The sequence below is a fragment of the Myotis nattereri genome (genome assembly GCF_964212035.1).
Source record: "Myotis nattereri genome assembly, chromosome: 1".
Taxonomy (NCBI): Eukaryota; Metazoa; Chordata; class Mammalia; order Chiroptera; family Vespertilionidae; genus Myotis; species Myotis nattereri.
The window spans coordinates 163,385,009-163,404,279 of record NC_138075.1 but is presented as its reverse complement, the minus strand read 5'-3'; the positions used below and the strand labels follow the sequence as shown (position 1 = coordinate 163,404,279).

The window sequence follows — 19,271 nt, the reverse complement described above, 5'->3', positions numbered from 1 at the left end:
CTGGTACATATTTCTATATTACTAACACAGTGGAGTTCATGCCATTTGCATTACTTTACAATCATTATACAATATTTTTATTTCTGCAGCATCACAAAAATGATCATTTGCATACCTCTTCATCAAGCTGACCCATATATTTCACTTAAGCATTCAGATTATTTTAGTTTGGTGCTCAGAAAAAAAAACAACTGCCAAGAACAATTTATGGTGTTGGTTTTGGGTAGATCAAACATATTGACTTAGCAGCTTAAATGTTTGGCTACTATTAACCTCTCTCCTTACCCCGCCTCAACCCCATGATATCCAAAAGCTATTAGATTATTTATGCACCCATGAGAAGAGTTACATCTGTTTTGTTTTCCAAGTATCTTTTAAGTAAATATTAGCCACATTGCTTTGCCATGACATTTGGCCAATAAAACAAGAAATTTGGAATGGATAATTTTGGAGTTCCTTGCCAGGAGTGTTCTTTCTGACGCTTCTGAAATGGTGGGGGCTTTTTGGATAGATAGCAGAATGTCTTACTCCAACTCTGTTATGCTTTGCTTTATATTTGTAGAGTAGTGGAAAATATATGGGTTTAGACAGATGTGGTTAAGGATTCTGCCACTGTCACTTATCAGCTTCGTGATACCATTGGAAATTGTGGAGCTCTCTACAGCTGCACGATCTCAACTGTCTGGTTTTAATTGATTGTTTCATAGCTGGACACCTGAACCAGGTTGGACACCTGCTATAGATTGAGTGTTGTGTCCTCCCCAAATTCATATGTTGAAACCTAATCCCTAATGTCATGGTATTTGGAGGTGGAGCCTTTGGGAGGCGATTAGATCACAGGCTGGAGCCCTCATAACTTGGAGTAATAATGCCTTTATACAAAGAGACTCCAGAGAACTCCCTTGCCCTTCCTACCATGTGACAACACAGAGGATGGTTGTCCATACACCAAGAGTTGGGCTCTCACGAGACACCAAATCCACCTTTACCTAGATGTTAGACTTCTCAGCCTTCAAAACTACCAGAAATAAATTGTTTAAACTAGTTTGCTGTTAAACGGATCTTTTTTTTTTTTTTTTTTTTTAAATATATTTTATTGATTTTTTACAGAGAGGAAGGGAGAGGGATAGAGAGTTAGAAACATCGATGAGAGAGAAACATCGATCAGCTGCCTCCAGCACATCTCCTACTGGGGATGTGCCCACAACCCAGGTACATGCCCTTGACCGGAATCGAACCTGGGACCTTTCAGTCCGCAGGCCGACGCTCTATCCACTGAGCCAAACCGGTTTTGGCTAAACGGATCTTTTTAACAGCAGCCTAAATGGACTAACATAAATTGAATTCAAATTATTCCTAATACTGATCCCACCATCACTCTATAAACTCATGTTAAGTCCAATGAATCTTTCTAAATTGATTGGGGTATATGAGCTCCTTGATGCCTCCCAGAAACTCTGAAAAGTGGTCAGACTCCCTTTCTTCATCCTGCTCTGCACAAGTGAAGGTGAGCAGCAGGGAGAACAAGGTGGTGACCATTCTGTACAAGCAGTGTTTTCTCTTCTGGGTGGATGTAGTGTAGCCCAATATGACCAACTACACTTACATAAGTAAAGTTGAAAACAGATAATAGTGTCATTCCCTCGACAATTTTAGAGAAATGTACCCTTTATGCTAATGCATACATGTTGACAGTTTATATCTAATTAAGTACTTGAATGCAGTATGCTCCCCAAGTGTTGGTAGAAGACTTGAGATTTATTGAAAATAAAACTCATATTCTTTCTCTTATTCATGGCACTAACCAAAGGATAGTAGAATTGCACAAGGGTGAGTGTTTTTCTTTTTTGACTCTGTGAAAAAGATCATTATTTAGTTTTTAATAGAATGTTCTCTCTACAAAGCCTCCTTTGAGACCTTCAGTCAGATGCCCTCCTTTGAAATAGCACAACCCGATGGTCTGACTTGTTTGCCTGTGTCTTTTTTGCCATAGATTGTGAGTTTCTTTTATGGGTAATCATTGTAGCTAATATTTATTGAAGATTGTCCTATCTGCCAGGTTTCCTGGTAAGTGTTTTAAAGGGATTGTCTCATTTGTTTAACAAACAATGCTTTGAGATGGTACTATTATTCTATTATTTTACAAATAAGGGCAAATTCACGCAGCTGGTAAAGATAGGGTCTGCCTGGAATCCAAGGCCATGTCATAAGCATGACCCCGTACTGTCTCTAGGCAAAGGTAGAGGCCGTCTCTTATCCCTCCTTGCCCCCCCAGTGCACCCAACTGAATGCCTGGAACAGGGAGGTGCTCAGTCAGTGCTGCTAGGTATTGAGTAGAGCAGAAATGCCAGGCACCCTTTCTGTAAATGACTGGTGTCTGACCTCTCTGCTATGAAGAGGAGGGGGGTGCTGGGGCAAACACATTCCTCTGGCTTGTACTTCTCTCTGTCCTATGTCATTTGTGCTGCTTCCTTACTGCTCCTTCTTTCTAACTGCAGCATGAGGATTAGAAGTTGCAGCTTAGTGCACACAAATGGGAAATAGAGCACTGGGAGAGAATATAAGTGGAATCCAGAAAAAAAAGTGGGAGAGAAATTAAATTTACGTGGAAACAAATATTTAACTAAAGAAATCAAGCTGTGACCTGTAATTGGCATATTACAAAGTCCAGGTCTGAGGGCTGGCCCATTTCTCTCTGATTTGATATAGTTTGAGAATAAACTTGTGGGTGTGGCTTAAAGCAGATCACATGCGTGGAACTGGATGTTGCTCAAGCAAATAAAATATCTGTGCAACATATCTGTTTCATGTAATCGAGCAGGAGAAGGTCTGCCAGAACCCATCTGCCTCCTGGCCTGCAGAAAGAACAGAAACATGAGCACAGCAGGAAAAGTAAGCATTATTTTTTTTAACTTTTTAAAATATATTCTCATATAATTCACAGAGAGAAATAATATTTAATGAATAATTTAAAATTTATATCTAAATTAAAATCCATATAAACTGAAACATAAAATAAAATATATGCTTTATTATGCAATGTTTATTGAACCAGAATTTAAATAGATTGTTGCTAAAATATCTTTAAAAGAATATATAGCTTCTGTACCTATTAAAGTCTTTATTTTGTATATCAAATAAATGGGCAGTAGTTACAGGCAATCATGCATAACTTGAAAATCTGAAGTTAGAAATATTTTTAATCAATAATTTAACTTTGTATTAAGAAGCCATAACTTACACGTTATTGTTTTGTAATCATATTTTTGTTTTTATGAACACAGGAGGAAAGTTAAGTCTGACATAAGTTTTATTGATCTCAAAGCATTAGAATCATCAAGGATAAGCAAGCCAACATCAACATGCAAATTCTAATTTTAAAGGGTCCTATGATGGCTCAATGCAGGAAATTTCCACAGAAATCTTAAAGAAAAATATTTTCTCCATACAAAAGTCAACATGATTTTATCAAAAGTTAATACTGATATAGTTTGAATCACTTATTAGTAGTAGGAACAGGGATATTTGGTTCTAGGTCTTCCATAGATCTTTTTACCTCTTCAATGTGCTTAAAAGTGCAGAAAAATGCACTTGATTATATTGAATGTGACCATTCAGTATAATCAATTCACATTGTTTAACTGCTCAGTCCCAAAAAGTGTCCAGTACTTTCATTGTATTAGGAGTGGAATACACACTCTAATATTTTGCTATGATAACACAACTGAAAGTTTCTGAGATTTCTACACACCCTGTGTTATACAAAAGGCCTATATATCAATATGATTTGTTGGAAATCTCAAGGGAGCCAATTGTCAGTTTTTTTCATTTCAACTTTCTTTATTTTCATTTGTTACTGATTAGCCATTATGATGGTGAATTACATTCCAAATGAAGAAAAGTTAGGAAAAATTAAAAATAAATTTGTCAAAATTCAGCTTGCAAGAAATAGTGAGTTCAGAGAGCAAATGGGTAAACCGAATGTATTCATGAAAACAGTAAATGCTAAGCAATCGGTTCTTCCCCCTCTGGGGCAACATCCATAGCTTTCAGCTTGGTGGTAACACTTCACCTGTTTATTCTTCCTGCATTATATTTTTCTCAAATGCAAGACAGCAATCATAATAACACCTACTTCATAAGATAGGTGTGAGGATGTAATAAATTAATACTCCTTAGCACTTAGGATAGGGCCTGGTACATAGAAATAATTCAATAAATGTTAGTAACTGCTACTGATGTTGTTGTTATTTAAACTTTGGTTAATCTACCATAGGTTGGTGAAAAGATAAAGTTGGATTGATCTTAATTTTCTGGACAGCAAACTTTGTGACTTTGCAAAAATTACTCAGTCAGATACTGAGTCAGTTGAGCCTCAACTTTGCCATCTGAAAATAGACCAATAACTTAATAATACTGCCCTGTGGGCTTTAAAGATCAGTATGTAACTCATTCAGCATTGGCCACAATGTGCCTGCCCATTAAATGAACACTTGATAATCAGAAGCTATGTACTATTAGTGTATTATTTCTAAGTACTCTCATATTTATTGTGATATTGATCATGACAAACACTTGGAAAAGTGGGAGAATTTGACATATAAATAATGAAAATTAATTTGCAAAAGCATACATTTCAATTGACCTTTCAAAATTATATTTACAATTGGGAATTTAAAATTCATAATAAAAATTATTACATAATTTTCTATCTAGAAAAAATATCTCAAATTTATAAGCTTGTAACAATAAAGACAGGCTTTATACTGTATTACATTCTCAAGTACTAAAAATATGTGTTCAACTTTAATTTTGAAGAATATTTATGGGTAAACTATGCTGCATTAAAAAGTCAAACACAGTTAACCCATTTAAAAATATATATATGTGTGTATGTCGGTAAGAGTATGTGTGTGTGTGTGTGTGTGTGTGTGTGTGTACAGCTGTAACCTCTGTGATTTTTGGCTCACCTCTAACACATAAATTAGAAAAGAAAACCGAGCTGCCAAAGTTCACTTCCAAATGAGTCATGCAAACTAGTAGCACACAGAAGTAGTGGGGAGAGAAATCGGAGGAGGAGGACAGGCAAGGAGAAAGAGAAGTCACCTATGCAGGGAGGCAAGTATGCACTGGAATCATAAAGTCTGGTTGTTTGCGGCTTAAGCAGAGACTTGAGCAAGAGAGCAATCGATTTTATGTGACCAGACAGTGATCCTATCAGTGAAATATTTGTCATTTAAAACTTCATTGCAAGCCAACAGTTGTGGGCAAACAACCAATTTCAGGACTGCATTAGGAATTATCACAAATAAACAACCCTTGGAAAAAGAAACAATATAAGGATGACTTAAAAGAACATATTCCATTTTATCTCAATGCCTCATTATAGTTAGTTCTATTTCTATTTTCTTATGTTATTACTTTACACTTTTTAAAAAGGTATTTCCATTCTTTTTGCAAATCAGAAGTTGTCCTTTTCTATATAACATTTATCAGATTTCAGACAGGGGGCTAGATGTTGCACATAAAAAGATGAAAGTCACAATCCCTGTCTTCAAGAGTGGGTAAGCACTTGTGTAATCTTTCTGTTCAATTTCCAGGTAATAAAATGCAAAGCAGCTGTGCTATGGGAGATAAAGAAACCCTTTTCCATTGAGGAGGTGGAGGTAGCACCCCCTAAGGCTCACGAAGTTCGTATAAAGGTGAAACACTTTTTTCACTTCTTTTAAATTTTAGGTATAAGAAAATTCAGAGAATAGTACAAATGGAAATAACACAAAGTTTATTAAGAAGCACTTATTTTTAATCCTCATGCGAGGATATGTTTGTTTGTTCATTGATTTGAGAGAGAGGAAAAGGGGGAGAGAGGGAGAGAGAGAGAGAGAGAGAGAGAGAGAGAGAGAGAGAGAGAGAGAGAGATCTCAATCAGTTGCCTTGCCTCCTGTACATGCCTCAACCAAGGATCAAACCAGGAGACCTAGGTAAGTGCCCTAGGTAATCCAAACAGTGAAATTACATTTCTTGTCAAGGAAAGATAAAAATACAAATTGCTAAACTTTTAAAAATAGAACAGACAGTATGTACAGTATAATCCTAATGTCAACCTCAATAAAGAGGTAAACCAAGTCAAGTTCAAAATGGTCAAAAAGATGAATTTATTCAAGAATAAAAGAGTAGTTGCTATTTGGAACATGCAAATTGTAGCAGTCCTTGGAGGGTTGAGGCTAGGCTGTACTTATGGGCAGGCAATGTAAAGAGGGGAGAATTTGGTTATAGTCTGTTAAAATGTGTGTGTGTGTGTATATATATATATATATATATATATGAAATGGTATTTTTATTATTATATAACTAGAGGCCCGGTGCATGAAATTTATGCACAGGGAGTGGTCCCTCAGCCCGACCTGCACCCTCTCCAATCCGGGAGCCCTCAGGGGATGTCCTACTGACAGCTTGGGCCCGCTCCCCATGGTTCTCTGCTCTCTTCAGGGCCTGCCTGCTCCACACCACGGCGAAGAGCAAGCAGGACCTGCTGGGTGCTGCCTGAGGGCCACGCTTGCCTGCTCGTGGGTCGCTGCGGCGATGCCTGCTGGGCTCACATTGCCGGGGTGATGCTGGCAATGTCCTGCCCCGGCCGCTATGGGCGCCGCCATGGGCACCACCATCTTTGTCGCAGAGTGACGGTTAATTTGCATGTTACTCTTTCATTAGATAGGATACTATTTTTTTGTCTCATTTAATTAGTTTGGGCCTTGAATTTTTCTTAATCTGATTATAATATTGCAGCCATGTGTTCTTTTTTTAATTTCATTAAACACTTTTTTTCATCTTTGAAACAAAAACAAATGGACGCAAGTGTTGAAAATTTTCCGTGGAGAAAAAAAACAATCCAGTCATACAAACAAAGCTCAATTCAGCTTATTTTGTGAGATGAATCCTACAAGAGTCATTTTAGTTCAAAATTTCCCAAAGGTTGATATGAGGCAACTCCTGACCAACTTTTTATCATATAGGAAAATCCCAATATTATCAGTTTTCTGTAAATCTGGCATTTACAGAAAATTGATTTCTCAGTCCTTGTGTTTTGCTTTCCTGATGGCAAATACATGAGATTTCTGTCTTTATATCCCTCAGTTCCATTTTAGATTAAAATTCTTTCACAAGAATAAAATAAAAAAGAATTGATATATTTATACAGGAAAAAGTGCAAAAGAAAATGTATATATATATACATATATATAATAATCAAGATTTCAAAATCAATTAGCATTACATGTGGAACTTAACTGACTTAATTTTCTTGGTGCTAATCTGTAATTTCTACTTCTATAAAAAAGAATGCATTCTTGTTTATTACATAAGACTTAAATATTTGAAAAATAATTATTTCATAGATTACTCTGGTTTGCCTAAGGCAAGGGAGGAAAATATAGGAGGGTTTTAATCTGAGTCATCTTGAGAAGCAGGATCTTGTGTATTTGGTTAGAGTAGAGATTATTAGAAAAAATCCTTGAAAACTCTTCAAAAGCCCAACTTTAGGAAATTGGGCATGTGAAGTACATCTGAGGCCCACAATTTTTCTGAACCTAATTATCTTCCCTTTACCTTGTAGATGGTGGCCACAGGAGTCTGTCGGTCAGATGACCACGTGGTTAGTGGAAACTTAGTCACACCTCTTCCTGTGATCGCAGGCCATGAGGCAGCCGGCATTGTGGAGAGCATTGGAGAAGGGGTGACTGCAGTAAAGCCAGGTATAGGACTCCTACTGGGAGAAAGTACTGTTCAGGACCCCAAGATCACCCAGCCTGGGTGATGAAACTGAAGCAATGAGAGATGTAAGACCTTGCCGAGGGCAGCAGCACAGCTAGGGCTTGAACAGAGGTCTCCTTCTTTCCTGCCCCCTTCCTGCCTCAGACATGCATGCATTCATGCACTCCTGTGTTCTCTCCTTCAGCAGGAATTTGTTGAGCGCCTGCTATCTGTCAGGCACCAGGTTAGATCCTGGGATACATGAGGATCAAAAGGGACCCACTCCCTGAGGTCATAATCAAATAACTTCCATTTCAGTGTCGCTGAGCACTGCTTTCTCTCAGGTCCAGAAAAAAAAAGCTACAAATGGGACACAGGAAAAACATATAAGTCTGTGTCCTGAGCCTATAGGTCAGTGCATGGGAACTGTTCAGTGCTGACTTCCCAGAATGGGGACCCTGATGAAGCATAGTGAGTCCTCCTTTGGAAAACTGCTGTTGAAATGCTGTTTGAACTACTATGTTATTCTTAGACAGTCTCTTATTCTGTAGGTCAACTCTGTCATTTTTAGATAGTCCTTTATTCTGTAAAATAATTGTTTTAGTTTGAATAATAGAAAAAGTTTAAAAAACCCCCCACAACTTAGCTATCTGACCTTGCAAGCTAGCCATCTGACTTAACAGGCTAATACTGATACTGATAATAATTCCCATATTCTTATGCCAAGTGTTAGTTCATTATGTATTCAAGGTTACAAACTGTTTGTAACAATGACCTACACAGAGCTTTTTGTGAAATCTGTAGACAAAGGGCTCAAAAAGGTATAAATAGAAAAAACTTCCTCTATGTGTTTGCTCAGAGATTTGGGAAACACCTCCCTCTGGGCCTGCGCGAATAAAGACTCCTAATTAATTGGCTCATTAAGGCGTCTCGTATCTATCTCGCTGATTTAAGATACAACACTGAGGCTCTGACTGAATTAACATGATCTCCTCTAGGTGGGAAGTGGCACCCATTCATTGGTTTTCCCTTCCACTATGGCCTCCCTTCTTGAGCACAGAATGAATGAAACAGAGTAGTTAGAAGGCAAGGAGAGACCTGGCAGAAGGCCCCTGAAATGAACAATATCTGTTTTACTGCATTAAACCATGGCTAACTGTGGTCGGTTACAGGGTACTAGTTTATCCTTAACATTTATTTTGTCTTAATTTTATTGTGCATTAATATAGATAAATATTCTTAGAGGTAAAGAGTGAGTAAATATAAAATGTTCATGCGATAATCTCCATATAAAGTTTATCTATTAAATGTTATGGCCTAACCCTTTTTGTGGGTTTTGTGGATATGGAGAATAGCTAGTTGAAAACAAAAATAATGTTTAATTCTAAAAGAAAATAACTTTAGCCAGTAGATTTGACCTCCCCCATTGCCAAATACTTATTTATATTGTTGAGAGAAAATATTAAAATATATGGTCTGGTTTGAGTTTCAGCTCTTAGTATTTCCTTTACTTAGAAATAAATTAATAATAAATGACACTTTTACCTTCATCCCAGCTCCCTCCCCCATAGCAGGCAAAATAAATAATTCAAAAATTAAGTTATCAGCTAAAAACACTTAAAAATCAGTTCTCATCCTAAAGGGAAGTACCTCATTGCTGAGGGTTGAAATTTTCAAAGGAATTTCTTTAATTCTTTTTTGTTACATTCTGATTATTTTTTCTTTAAGAAAACTAAAATTAAAAAAATAGAAACTCATTTTATAATTAAAATAAGCAGTCACTTTGTGTTCTTAATTTTTTAAATATATTTTTATTAATTTCAGAGTGGAAGGAAGAGGGGGAGAGAGATAGAAACATCAATGATGAGAGAGAATCATTGATTGCCTGCCTCCTGCAGGCTCCCCACTGGGGATCAAGTCAGCAACCTGGGCATGTGCCCTTGACCGGAATCGAACCTGGGACTCTTTAGTCTATAGGTTGATGCTCTATCCATTGAGCCAAACCAGCTAGAGCATACGCAGTCACTTTGAAAAGCCATTAATGGTTGTCAAAATTCTCATTTTTTACTGTATCCCAAACTATTACAAAATACTGGCTGTCCCCAACATCTAGTGATCCTATGGCAGTCTCTCATAACTAAAATTTATATATATATACTTACAGTGAGTACATTTGAGATTTAATTATTAAGAGTTAAGTGAGATGCAAAATCACCAAGAGAAAGGGCATGGAATAAAAGATAACTATTAATGCAGTGGAAATACTTTAAAATCCATGTTTGTCCCCACAGTCACATCTTCAGGAACGTACAAACCCAGACCAATAACAATGCTGCCAGGCAATGTCTAATGACATCATGGTGACCGGATCCTGTTTCTGAGAGACAGCTGCCTCTAATACATACCCATAAGCTTTGAGTGCTTGCTCTATTAATTCCTGGGTAGAAATTTAATAAGAATTTGCTTTTTCCCCCTTCCAGGTGATAAAGTCATCCCACTCTTTACTCCCCAGTGTGGAAAATGCAATGTTTGTAAACATCCGGAAGGCAACTTCTGTGCGAAAAATGAGTAAGTTTCTGTTACTCTCCTTACACAGCCAATGAATTTGCACACTGTTATGCACGTGTCTCATGCCCTTGTGTGTCTGTGTGTTGCACTGGCCAGTCTGAGCATGCCTCGCGGGACCATGCAGGATGGTACCACCAGGTTCACCTGCAAAGGGAAGCCCATCAGCCACTTCCTTAGCACCAGCACCTTCACCCAGTATACAGTGGTGGACGAGATCTCAGTGGTCAAAATCGATGCAGCCGCACCTCTAGAGAAAGTCTGTCTGATTGGCTGTGGATTCACAACTGGCTATGGGTCTGCAGTCAAAGTTGCCAAGGTAAGAATGACAACGGATGACAAAGCAGTTGCACTCGGGCTGTCAGAAACAAAGAGGAAAGCGATTTCTCACAAGACTCAGAGGTCATTCTTCATAGATTTACTGGTAGATCCCCCCCCCCCCTTCCCACTACCACAATAACATTGACATACTCCACAGAATTTAGTGTTGATTATGAGTAGAAAATGCCCTCAGAAAACATTAAGAGCATAAGCTAGAAATTTAATCTGTTTATAAAAAGTGAAAAAGCTGTTGATAACTAGTGAAGAAAAAGTAAAGCTGCCATTTTCAATCATTATTTTTCTATATTTGTTCTTTATGGGTTTACTAAATTTTAAAGCTAGGACCTTATGTAGTCATTCATTCTATGGTGAGTCAGCATAAACATGCACCAGGTACAGTATGACCCTCTAGGTCCTGAGGCAGCAGAAGTAAATGAAATGAAAGAGTTGCCTTTAAGGAGCATCTTCTAGACCAGCTGTGGGCAAACTACGGCCCGTGGGCCGGATCCGGCCCATTTGAAATGAATAAAACTAAAAAAAAAAAAAGACCGTACCCTTTTATGTAATGATGTTTACTTTGAATTTATATTAGTTCACACAAACACTCCATCCATGCTTTTGTTCCGGCCCTCTGGTCCAGTTTAAGAACCCACTGTGGGCCTTGAGTCAAAAAGTTTGCCCACCCCTGTCTAGACCATGACTCGCTATTCCCAGAATTAGGACCAGCAGTAGATTCCAAAGCCTTACCTGAAGTACCTCCAGACCAAGCATCACCAACCTACTTGCCCTGTGGAACCCTATGAGGAAAGCAAGGAAGATAAGGTGATGTATTATGCATTTTTTCCACTCATTAGGGGATCTCACTGCTTCATCTCCTCCCTGCCATGAACACACACACACACACACACACACACTCTTCAGAGGTGGTAGATTTGAAGGAGAAATTCTTTAAAGGCCTCTCTTCACAAAAGGCTGGAAATCTAGTAGGCCCGGATCCATACTGCTACGTGCCCAAAATCTTACGGCTGTAACTAGCATGTCTTTCTCCTACTGCATCTTAAACCATCCTATATAATAAAAGGGGAATATGCCAATCAACTGAACAGCAGAAAGACCCGACTGCTCACTATAATGCACACTGACCACCAGGGGGCAGATGCTCAACGCAGGAGCTGCTGAGTGACAGCAACTTTGCAGAGTGCCCTCTCCCACACTCCAGAACCCTTAGGGGGAGGTCGGACTGCCAGTTTCGACCAATCCCTGCAGGCCAGGCTGAGGGACCCCACCTGCGGGAGGACCCTGCTCACTCCGCAGATGCTCTTTGAGCCCCAGCACTGCCCCACATGTGGCTTCCGGGGAGGAACCGAGTGAGGTTGGCTCCAGGGTATGTCCCACTCTTCTCGCCCAGTCCCGCCCCACCAGCCACCTTCTAATTAATTTACTTTCAATGTGCACAAATCCATGCACTGGGCCTCTAGTAATATATAATTGCCTGCATTTTAAAATCACAGTCACAAATCTCATATTTCTTTAAGTAATGTAAAAATTAATGTTGTACCCCCAGAGAATACTTGATTACTTGGGACAGAAGGAATATTTTACCCACACTGAAGGCTGACTCCTATCACTGACTAGGTGTATTAAACAGTCCCTAGCCAATTTCAACAACTGAGAGCACATGTTTTTCAAATTCGGTGACTCTAGCACTGAGTCCCTTGTGCAATTGCCTTGTCTGTTTGAGCAGGTGGTCTAACTGAGCCTGCACACAGAGCAGAAGGCAAGGGCACTCATGAAAAGGAATCTCATCCATTATTAAAATGTAGGCCAACTTTTATTGCATTATTGTTCATTAGTGTATTTTAAAAAGCAAAGATAAAGACCCACTAAGATCACATTGGTCTCAAGCTGTTTAAAGTTTCCAGTTCCATTTTTCCTGTTGTTAGGTTTGACTTGAAGCTGAGAATAACTCTTCTCTGCCCTACAGCTAATTTCTGTTCTCATTGTACTGGTCATGACTTCTAAAGCTAATGAAACAAGGAGTTAATCATTGAGCATTTGATTAGATTATTTTTGGTCTCATGGATTAACCTTTCCCACTTATTTCATTTCCCCAAAATTGCTTCTGTGTATGTACAATTTACCGAAGCCTGTCAGTGGATTTCAGCCCCTAGAGATTCTCTTCAAGATGGGAGTCATTGGCATTTAGAGCTCAGAGATCATTCAACCCACTGGCTCCCAGCCTGGGCTTTCTTTCCATTGGAATCACCTGGGAACCAGGCCCCACCTGCACAGGTTCTGCTGTAATTGGCTATGGGCTGTGGCCTGGCCATTGAGAGGTTTTAAAGCTCCCCAGGGGTGGGGTCTAATGTCTGGCAAAGTTTGAGAACCACAGATTTAAACTCCTCAATTTAAATACGAAACAACTGAAGCCAAAACAGGTTTTGACAGCAGGTTGGACATAGGAGTCTGAATAGTCCTGATAATGGATAAGACAGGACTCTTTATACAACAATCATTACTTAATCCATTTTTGCATTTTCTGAAACACAGGTGACCCCAGGCTCCACCTGTGTGGTGTTTGGCCTTGGAGGAGTCGGCCTGTCGGTTGTCATGGGCTGTAAAGCGGCTGGAGCAGCCAGGATCATTGGGGTGGACATCAACAAAGACAAATTTGAGAAGGCAAAGCAAGTGGGCGCCACCGAGTGCATCAGCCCACAGGACTTCAAGAAACCTATCCACGAGGCGCTGAAGGAAATGAGCGGTGGAGGTGTGGATTTTTCATTTGAAGTCATTGGTCGGCTTGACACCATGGTATGTATGTGCCATGGAATGCCATGAAATACGTGTTTCTGCATTCTGGAGAGTGATTTTAGGCAGCAGAATATGAATATTATATGTACAGAATATTTTTCAATCTATGAATAGTGATTTTTCATCTCCCATTTAATGACTGGATTATTTATTATTATAAGAAATGTTTCATTCCATCAGTTATGCCATCCTAGTTGAAGTAATATTTCCCTTTTAGAGTATTCGGCCATTTAAAATTTACTTTGTTAACTTTCAGCTATAATATTCAACTTAAGTAAACATAAAAAATACTAATGCTGTTCTCAAATTGAAAAAATTTATTTTTCAATTTCTCACATTTTTAAACAAAATGGTTTAATAATTTTTATGTTTTAATGACTTCCAATTTTTTTCAGAAATCACAATTTGCTCAAAAGAAATAGTGAGCAATTTAAAGCAAGTATCATGTTATTAACATAAAACAGGCCCCATTTTACCACAGCATTCAGCACAGTGCCTGACACACATATTAAGTGCCAAATCTATGTGTTAGACTGAATACTTTTAAAAGTCAACAGATTTTTTCACCAAAAAGTATAAGACATACATATCTATGGATTACATGAGACAATGCATATAAAATACTTAGCACAGTGCCACTTGTCCAGTGGAAAGCTCTTACTAAATATTATCTAGTACTACTGATAGGAAGTAATGTTTTCAGTGATGCAGTGCTTTCATCATCTCTACAACATACATAACATTACTTTCACATAATTACAAACATGGTTAATTACCATGAGGAAGCCATCTCCAGCTAAATTCCTTCCAATTCCTCATGTGGGATTGGATTTTTACTTTATTTGAAGACACCAAATGTCTGATAACCACGTGTCTCATGGTCATCTGGTTTTCCAGATGTCATACTCCTAAATCAAAGGACTAATCAGTATATATAGCTGGGAGATCCTGAAAAAGTGTCCTACTACATGTTTAAAACCCTGACTGGAAGAGGAAGGCTTTCTTTTGGAGTTCCAGAATTATAGGTATAGTTTAAAGTAAAACCAGTGCACTGTATACATTTTTGGGAGGTAAGAGCTCATTTAAAACATGTTCATTTCAGTCCAGTAGGTATGTTACAAAGTGCTCACCATGATTAATCATCAGGGCAGTGCAAATCAAAATTACAGAGACAATACCTCACCACTCCTGTTAGGATGGCTGTTATCAAAGGGTCAAGAAATGGTGTTGGCAGGGGTGTGGAGAGAAGGCAACCCTTGTGCACTGTTAGTGGGAATGTAAAGTGGTTTAAAGTACTGACCTTATATCTTGTTCACCATCAAAACACCTGGTTTAAAGTACTGAGTTCTAAATATCTACCCGATAAACAAATAAATATGAGTAAACCAACTCATTATTTTTGCCTGAGAGTCATGTGATGACAAAGCACTACTTGTATTTGAGGAATCAGACTTTAAGTAGATATGTTTGTAATAACATTTGCCTCTTCATTACTTTATTAAGGAAGAGTACACAAATTCATTCATCCATTGTCTCATTCAAAAAGTGTTTTCTGGGCATTTTCTAAAGCCACAGCACTACTCTGGGTGTAATGGGATTGAAGAAGCCATAAACATAATCTCTTCCCTCTACATGTTTGCAATCTAGCTAAATCAATATTACGTGATACCATGTATCATGAATGAGGACTATCAGAAAGTCCTCTTTAATGATCCCAAATATTAATTTTATTCCAGGAGGCTGCCTTGGCAAGCTGTCATGAGGCATATGGTGTAAGCGTCATTGTAGGAGTACCTCCTGATTCCCAGAATCTCTCCATGAACCCCATGCTGCTATTGAGTGGGCGTACCTGGAAAGGAGCAGTTTTTGGTGGTATGTATTTAGGCTTGAGGGATGAATTTTTATTAATCTTTATCATTTGACTGGAGGCCCAGTGCACGAATTCGTGTATGGGTGGGGTCCCTCTGGGTGGCCTGCGAGGATCGGCTGAAACCCGCAGTCCAACGCTGCCTGCAGCTCCTACCTACCACTCCTGCTCATCCCGGCCCCACTGTGCCTGCTTGGGCTCGCGCCCAATCAGTCCCAATCAGGAGAGGCTTGTGCCACTGCAGCAGCAGTGCTCACCACCCATGAGCCCTGTGTCTGGCGCCCTCCGGAGGGGAGTGGCCTGTGGGATTGGGCTGAAACTGGCTCTCTGACATCCCCAACATCCCTTGGGGGGTCCCAGATTGCAAGAGGGCGCAGGCCAGGCTGAGGGACCCCACCAGTGCAAGATCAGGGCCGGGGAGAGACCATCCACAGTAGACCTCCAGGTCATGTCTGGCTCCATCTTGCCCATTCCTGATGAGCACCAGCCGTGGAGGGACACGGGAGGTTGGCCAGTCGGGATGGACCGAGGGAGGGCTCCAGGGCATGTCTGGCTAGTCTGGCTCAGTCCAGATTGGCAGATCCCAGCCGCAAGCTAACCATACCAGTCAGAGCGTCTACCCCCTGGTGGTTAGTGCATGTCATAGCGAGCATTGAGCGGCTTTAGCATATCATTAGCATATTATGCTTTGATTGGTTGAACAGTTGACCAGCCACCAGACAACCAGACACTTGCATATTAGGCTTTTATTATGTAGGATTTCTTCCCTTTATCAAGTTCCAAGGTGAGTTTTTAAGAAGCAACGTGGTTTAAATAAATTAAGTCATTTGTATACATAGGCTTCAAATTAACTAGAAGTAGAACTAATACACACATTCCCAAGATAGACATTTTTGGTGTTCCCATAAACTAGGGTCTTTCAGCACCACTTCTCTTTATACATGTGACTACACAAGGCATGAAATATGCCTAGGAGGACACAGGAAGTCCATAGCAATAATTCATGGTTACTCTCATTGCCCAAATATAGACAGCTGCACATTTTGCTCCTTGTCTTTGGGAATTACCATGCATACAATAATTTCTCTGTGAGAGAGCTAATAACTAAGGACCCTAGTTTAACTCGTCAGATTTTTTTAAGTAACAACAACAAAAAAAAGTCTAACCACTGCAAGAGGATATTGGAGCACTCGGTCCCTCACTGACCTCAGTAATAGTAGTCTGCGTACAAGTAAGTAGCAGTAGAACTTCCACTTGAATTCTATTCAGAAAGTCTCCTCTCCAGTTCTCTTACCCCTGGCTGCCTCTAACAATGATGTCATGTTCTTTTCAGGATTTAAGAGTAAAGATTCCGTCCCCAAACTTGTGACTGAGCTTATGGCTAAGAAGTTTTCATTGGATCCATTAATAACCCATGTTTTACCTTTTGAGAAAATAAATGAAGCATTTGACCTGCTTCGTTCTGGAAAGAGGTAGTTTTTAAGTTTCCTTTTATGGTGGGGGTTTGATTAATAGAGAAAAGAGGTGAAAGTATGAGAAAAACATTGGAGTGCCTTGGTTTTCCATTACTAGTTCAGTCTTTGCATGTAGAAGATTTAGGATCATATTGTGAGAAGCTAGGAACAGTTGTTTTGCATTTCCTGCTGAAACATTGTTCTGCTGAAATGAAATTACATATGTTGGTTACAGTGAATCCAAATGATCAAAGCCACTCATCTTTATATGCAAAAGAAGAATCACCCTTGCTAAGAAAAAGAATCGGAGTCCCACAGTCATAAGCATAACATGGAGTCACTGCAGCTTCTGCCTGGCCAGCTAAAAGGTTGACCATTAATGGCTGTAAATGCAAATTATATGTAGGAGTAGGTGGAGCTACATTGGGATTGTTTTAATATAATGTAACATTTAATATAGTATGATATATCATATAAATAATTTTTACAGGCATGGACACATTTTTCTAAAAGTATCCAACAGAAGATGATTTTAAGAAAGGACATGAGTTGCAGTGTAAATATTATATATCTGATCTTACCAAGAATGGAGTCTCTCTAGCTTTATCTTCTTACTAAGGCTCCTTAAGCACCACTTTATCAGAGCTCTATTAAATCTTCATCATTTACTATTATATCATTGCTTCCTTCAGGCAAGTTACTTGTCATCTTGTAATTTGTGCAATTTTGTATTCAGGTTTAAATCCCAGCACTTTACACTACATGTGTGATTTAGAGCAAGTTACAAATATCTCTAAGCCTCAGAATTTTTAATCTCTAATCTTTAAAGCCTACCTCATAGCATTGTTGAGTTTAAGTGATAATATGCACAAGAAACATCTATGGAGTATGTGATAAACAGCAAGAACTTATTACCCCATTGTTGTTTTCAATTCATTATTATGCCAGGCATGTAGGATCTCAAAAATGTTTTTTGAGAATCCTAATCTATATGTATAAAAGCCTAAGTGACCGAAAGACTGAACAGCTGGAATGACCAGAACGACCAGAACAACCAGTCACTATGATGCACACTGACCACCAGGGGGCAGACACTCAACGCAAAAGCTGCCCCCTGTTGGTCAGTATGCTCCCACAGCGAGAGCACCGCTCTGCTGACAGACCCATCCCGGCATCCCACCAGCCTGGCAGCAGCCACTCCCTCAATAGTTTTGCAGGTCTAATCTCTGGAGAACGGGCCAGGCACAAATGGACCAGCGTCATCAGCACAATCCTGACAGTGCCACCCGCCCCCTGGAAGTCCACTTCAGGCACCGTGGCTGCTTCCCCTCCCTAGATGCTTTGCAGGGAAGAAAGGCTATAAAAGTTGCTGCCATGTGGCTCCCGACAACTGGCACGACTGTTGGCACGTCGGATCCAGATCCCAGGCTGGCAAGGGCATCCCACTGCCTGCCTGGAGGGCCGATCATGTCCTGGGGACCCCAACCTTCTTGGGACCCTACCCATGCACAAATTCGTGCACCGTGCCTCTAGTTCATTAAAAGCCTAAATGACAGCTATTTTCAGGTTTGAGTTTAAGGTTGGAGAAAACACAAGACCAAATCCGGAAAAGGTGAACTATCTTTGACTTGAATACATAAGGATAGGAAGGGAGTGGCAGGAAATACAGACACCTGTTCAGTGAGACACATCAAACGCCCCTTGGACTCTTTCATGGAAGAATGTGAACTACATAAATATTAAAATATCTTTTATTTTGTGTTTCAGTATCCGCACCGTCCTGACATTTTGAGATCATACAAAGGCCTTCACTTGTAGCTGTCTTCTGGTTCCTTCATCATCTGGCACATCAGACAAACAACATCAATAATTCTGTTCTTCAGAGATGTTGTCAATAAATTACACATGGGAGGTTTCCATGGGAAATCAAGAAACAAAAAATTATGTGAAAACCTTTTTAAGGCATATTTTAAAAATCCAAGTGAAAGTTAGATGAGCCATCAGCTGAGTCATTGAATCCAATAAACATTTCTTCTTAATCACTCCACTCACATTGCATGGTGTCGTCTTTCCCATTAAGGAAAAGGATTTCTTTGACTTCTTGCACGTTTTGTACCGTTGCCACCCTTAGTCACTGAAGCCCAGTGGGAGAGGTCCTCATTTTACTTGTCCCCAGCATACACTTGATGGGCTCTTGTGCTCAAAGTCTTCTACTTCTGCCTCTACTTCCACTGCCTGTATTTTCCTTTCTATGAAACGTACCAAAGCCCAAAGGTAAAAACTGCTGGGTAAAGTGTACACTCAGACTTTTAGGTGAATATGGACCAGGATGTCTAAATGCAAGAAATTTCTTAGGGAAATGTGTCACACACATTTTATATGATACAGGGAAGTGTATTTATTGATTTTATACTCTTTGCTCTTAATATATAACTGTTCTTTAAAATAAAAGCAATTTCGTGCTATCTGCGATAAATGTGAGGTTCAGATATTAAATGTGAAAA

At 39.4% G+C, this 19,271-nt stretch overlaps 1 protein-coding gene across 1 annotated transcript; it reads left to right on the top strand.

Moving 5' to 3' along the window:
• The first annotated feature begins 713 nt into the window (after nucleotides 1–713).
• Nucleotides 714–18,813, top strand: LOC308519298 (alcohol dehydrogenase E chain). The gene is made up of 9 exons (XM_081091283.1): nucleotides 714–2,892; nucleotides 5,601–5,702; nucleotides 7,613–7,751; nucleotides 10,230–10,317; nucleotides 10,414–10,633; nucleotides 13,186–13,446; nucleotides 15,183–15,318; nucleotides 16,647–16,785; nucleotides 18,535–18,813. The coding sequence occupies exons 1-9, from the start codon at nucleotides 2,764–2,766 to the stop codon at nucleotides 18,557–18,559; spliced, it is 1,239 nt and encodes a 412-aa protein (XP_080947409.1). The 5' UTR covers nucleotides 714–2,763; the 3' UTR covers nucleotides 18,560–18,813.
• Nucleotides 18,814–19,271: the final 458 nt, after the last annotated feature.

Bases quoted from the DNA above. Each gene is read 5' to 3' on its own strand.
- LOC308519298 (XM_081091283.1), top strand. From the start codon at position 2,764: ATGTTGCTCAAGCAAATAAAATATCTGTGCAACATATCTGTTTCATGT. The intron at 10,318-10,413 runs GTAAGTTTCTGT...TGCACTGGCCAG, and splicing joins AACTTCTGTGCGAAAAATGA to TCTGAGCATGCCTCGCGGGA. The intron at 15,319-16,646 runs GTATGTATTTAG...TGTTCTTTTCAG, and splicing joins GAAAGGAGCAGTTTTTGGTG to GATTTAAGAGTAAAGATTCC.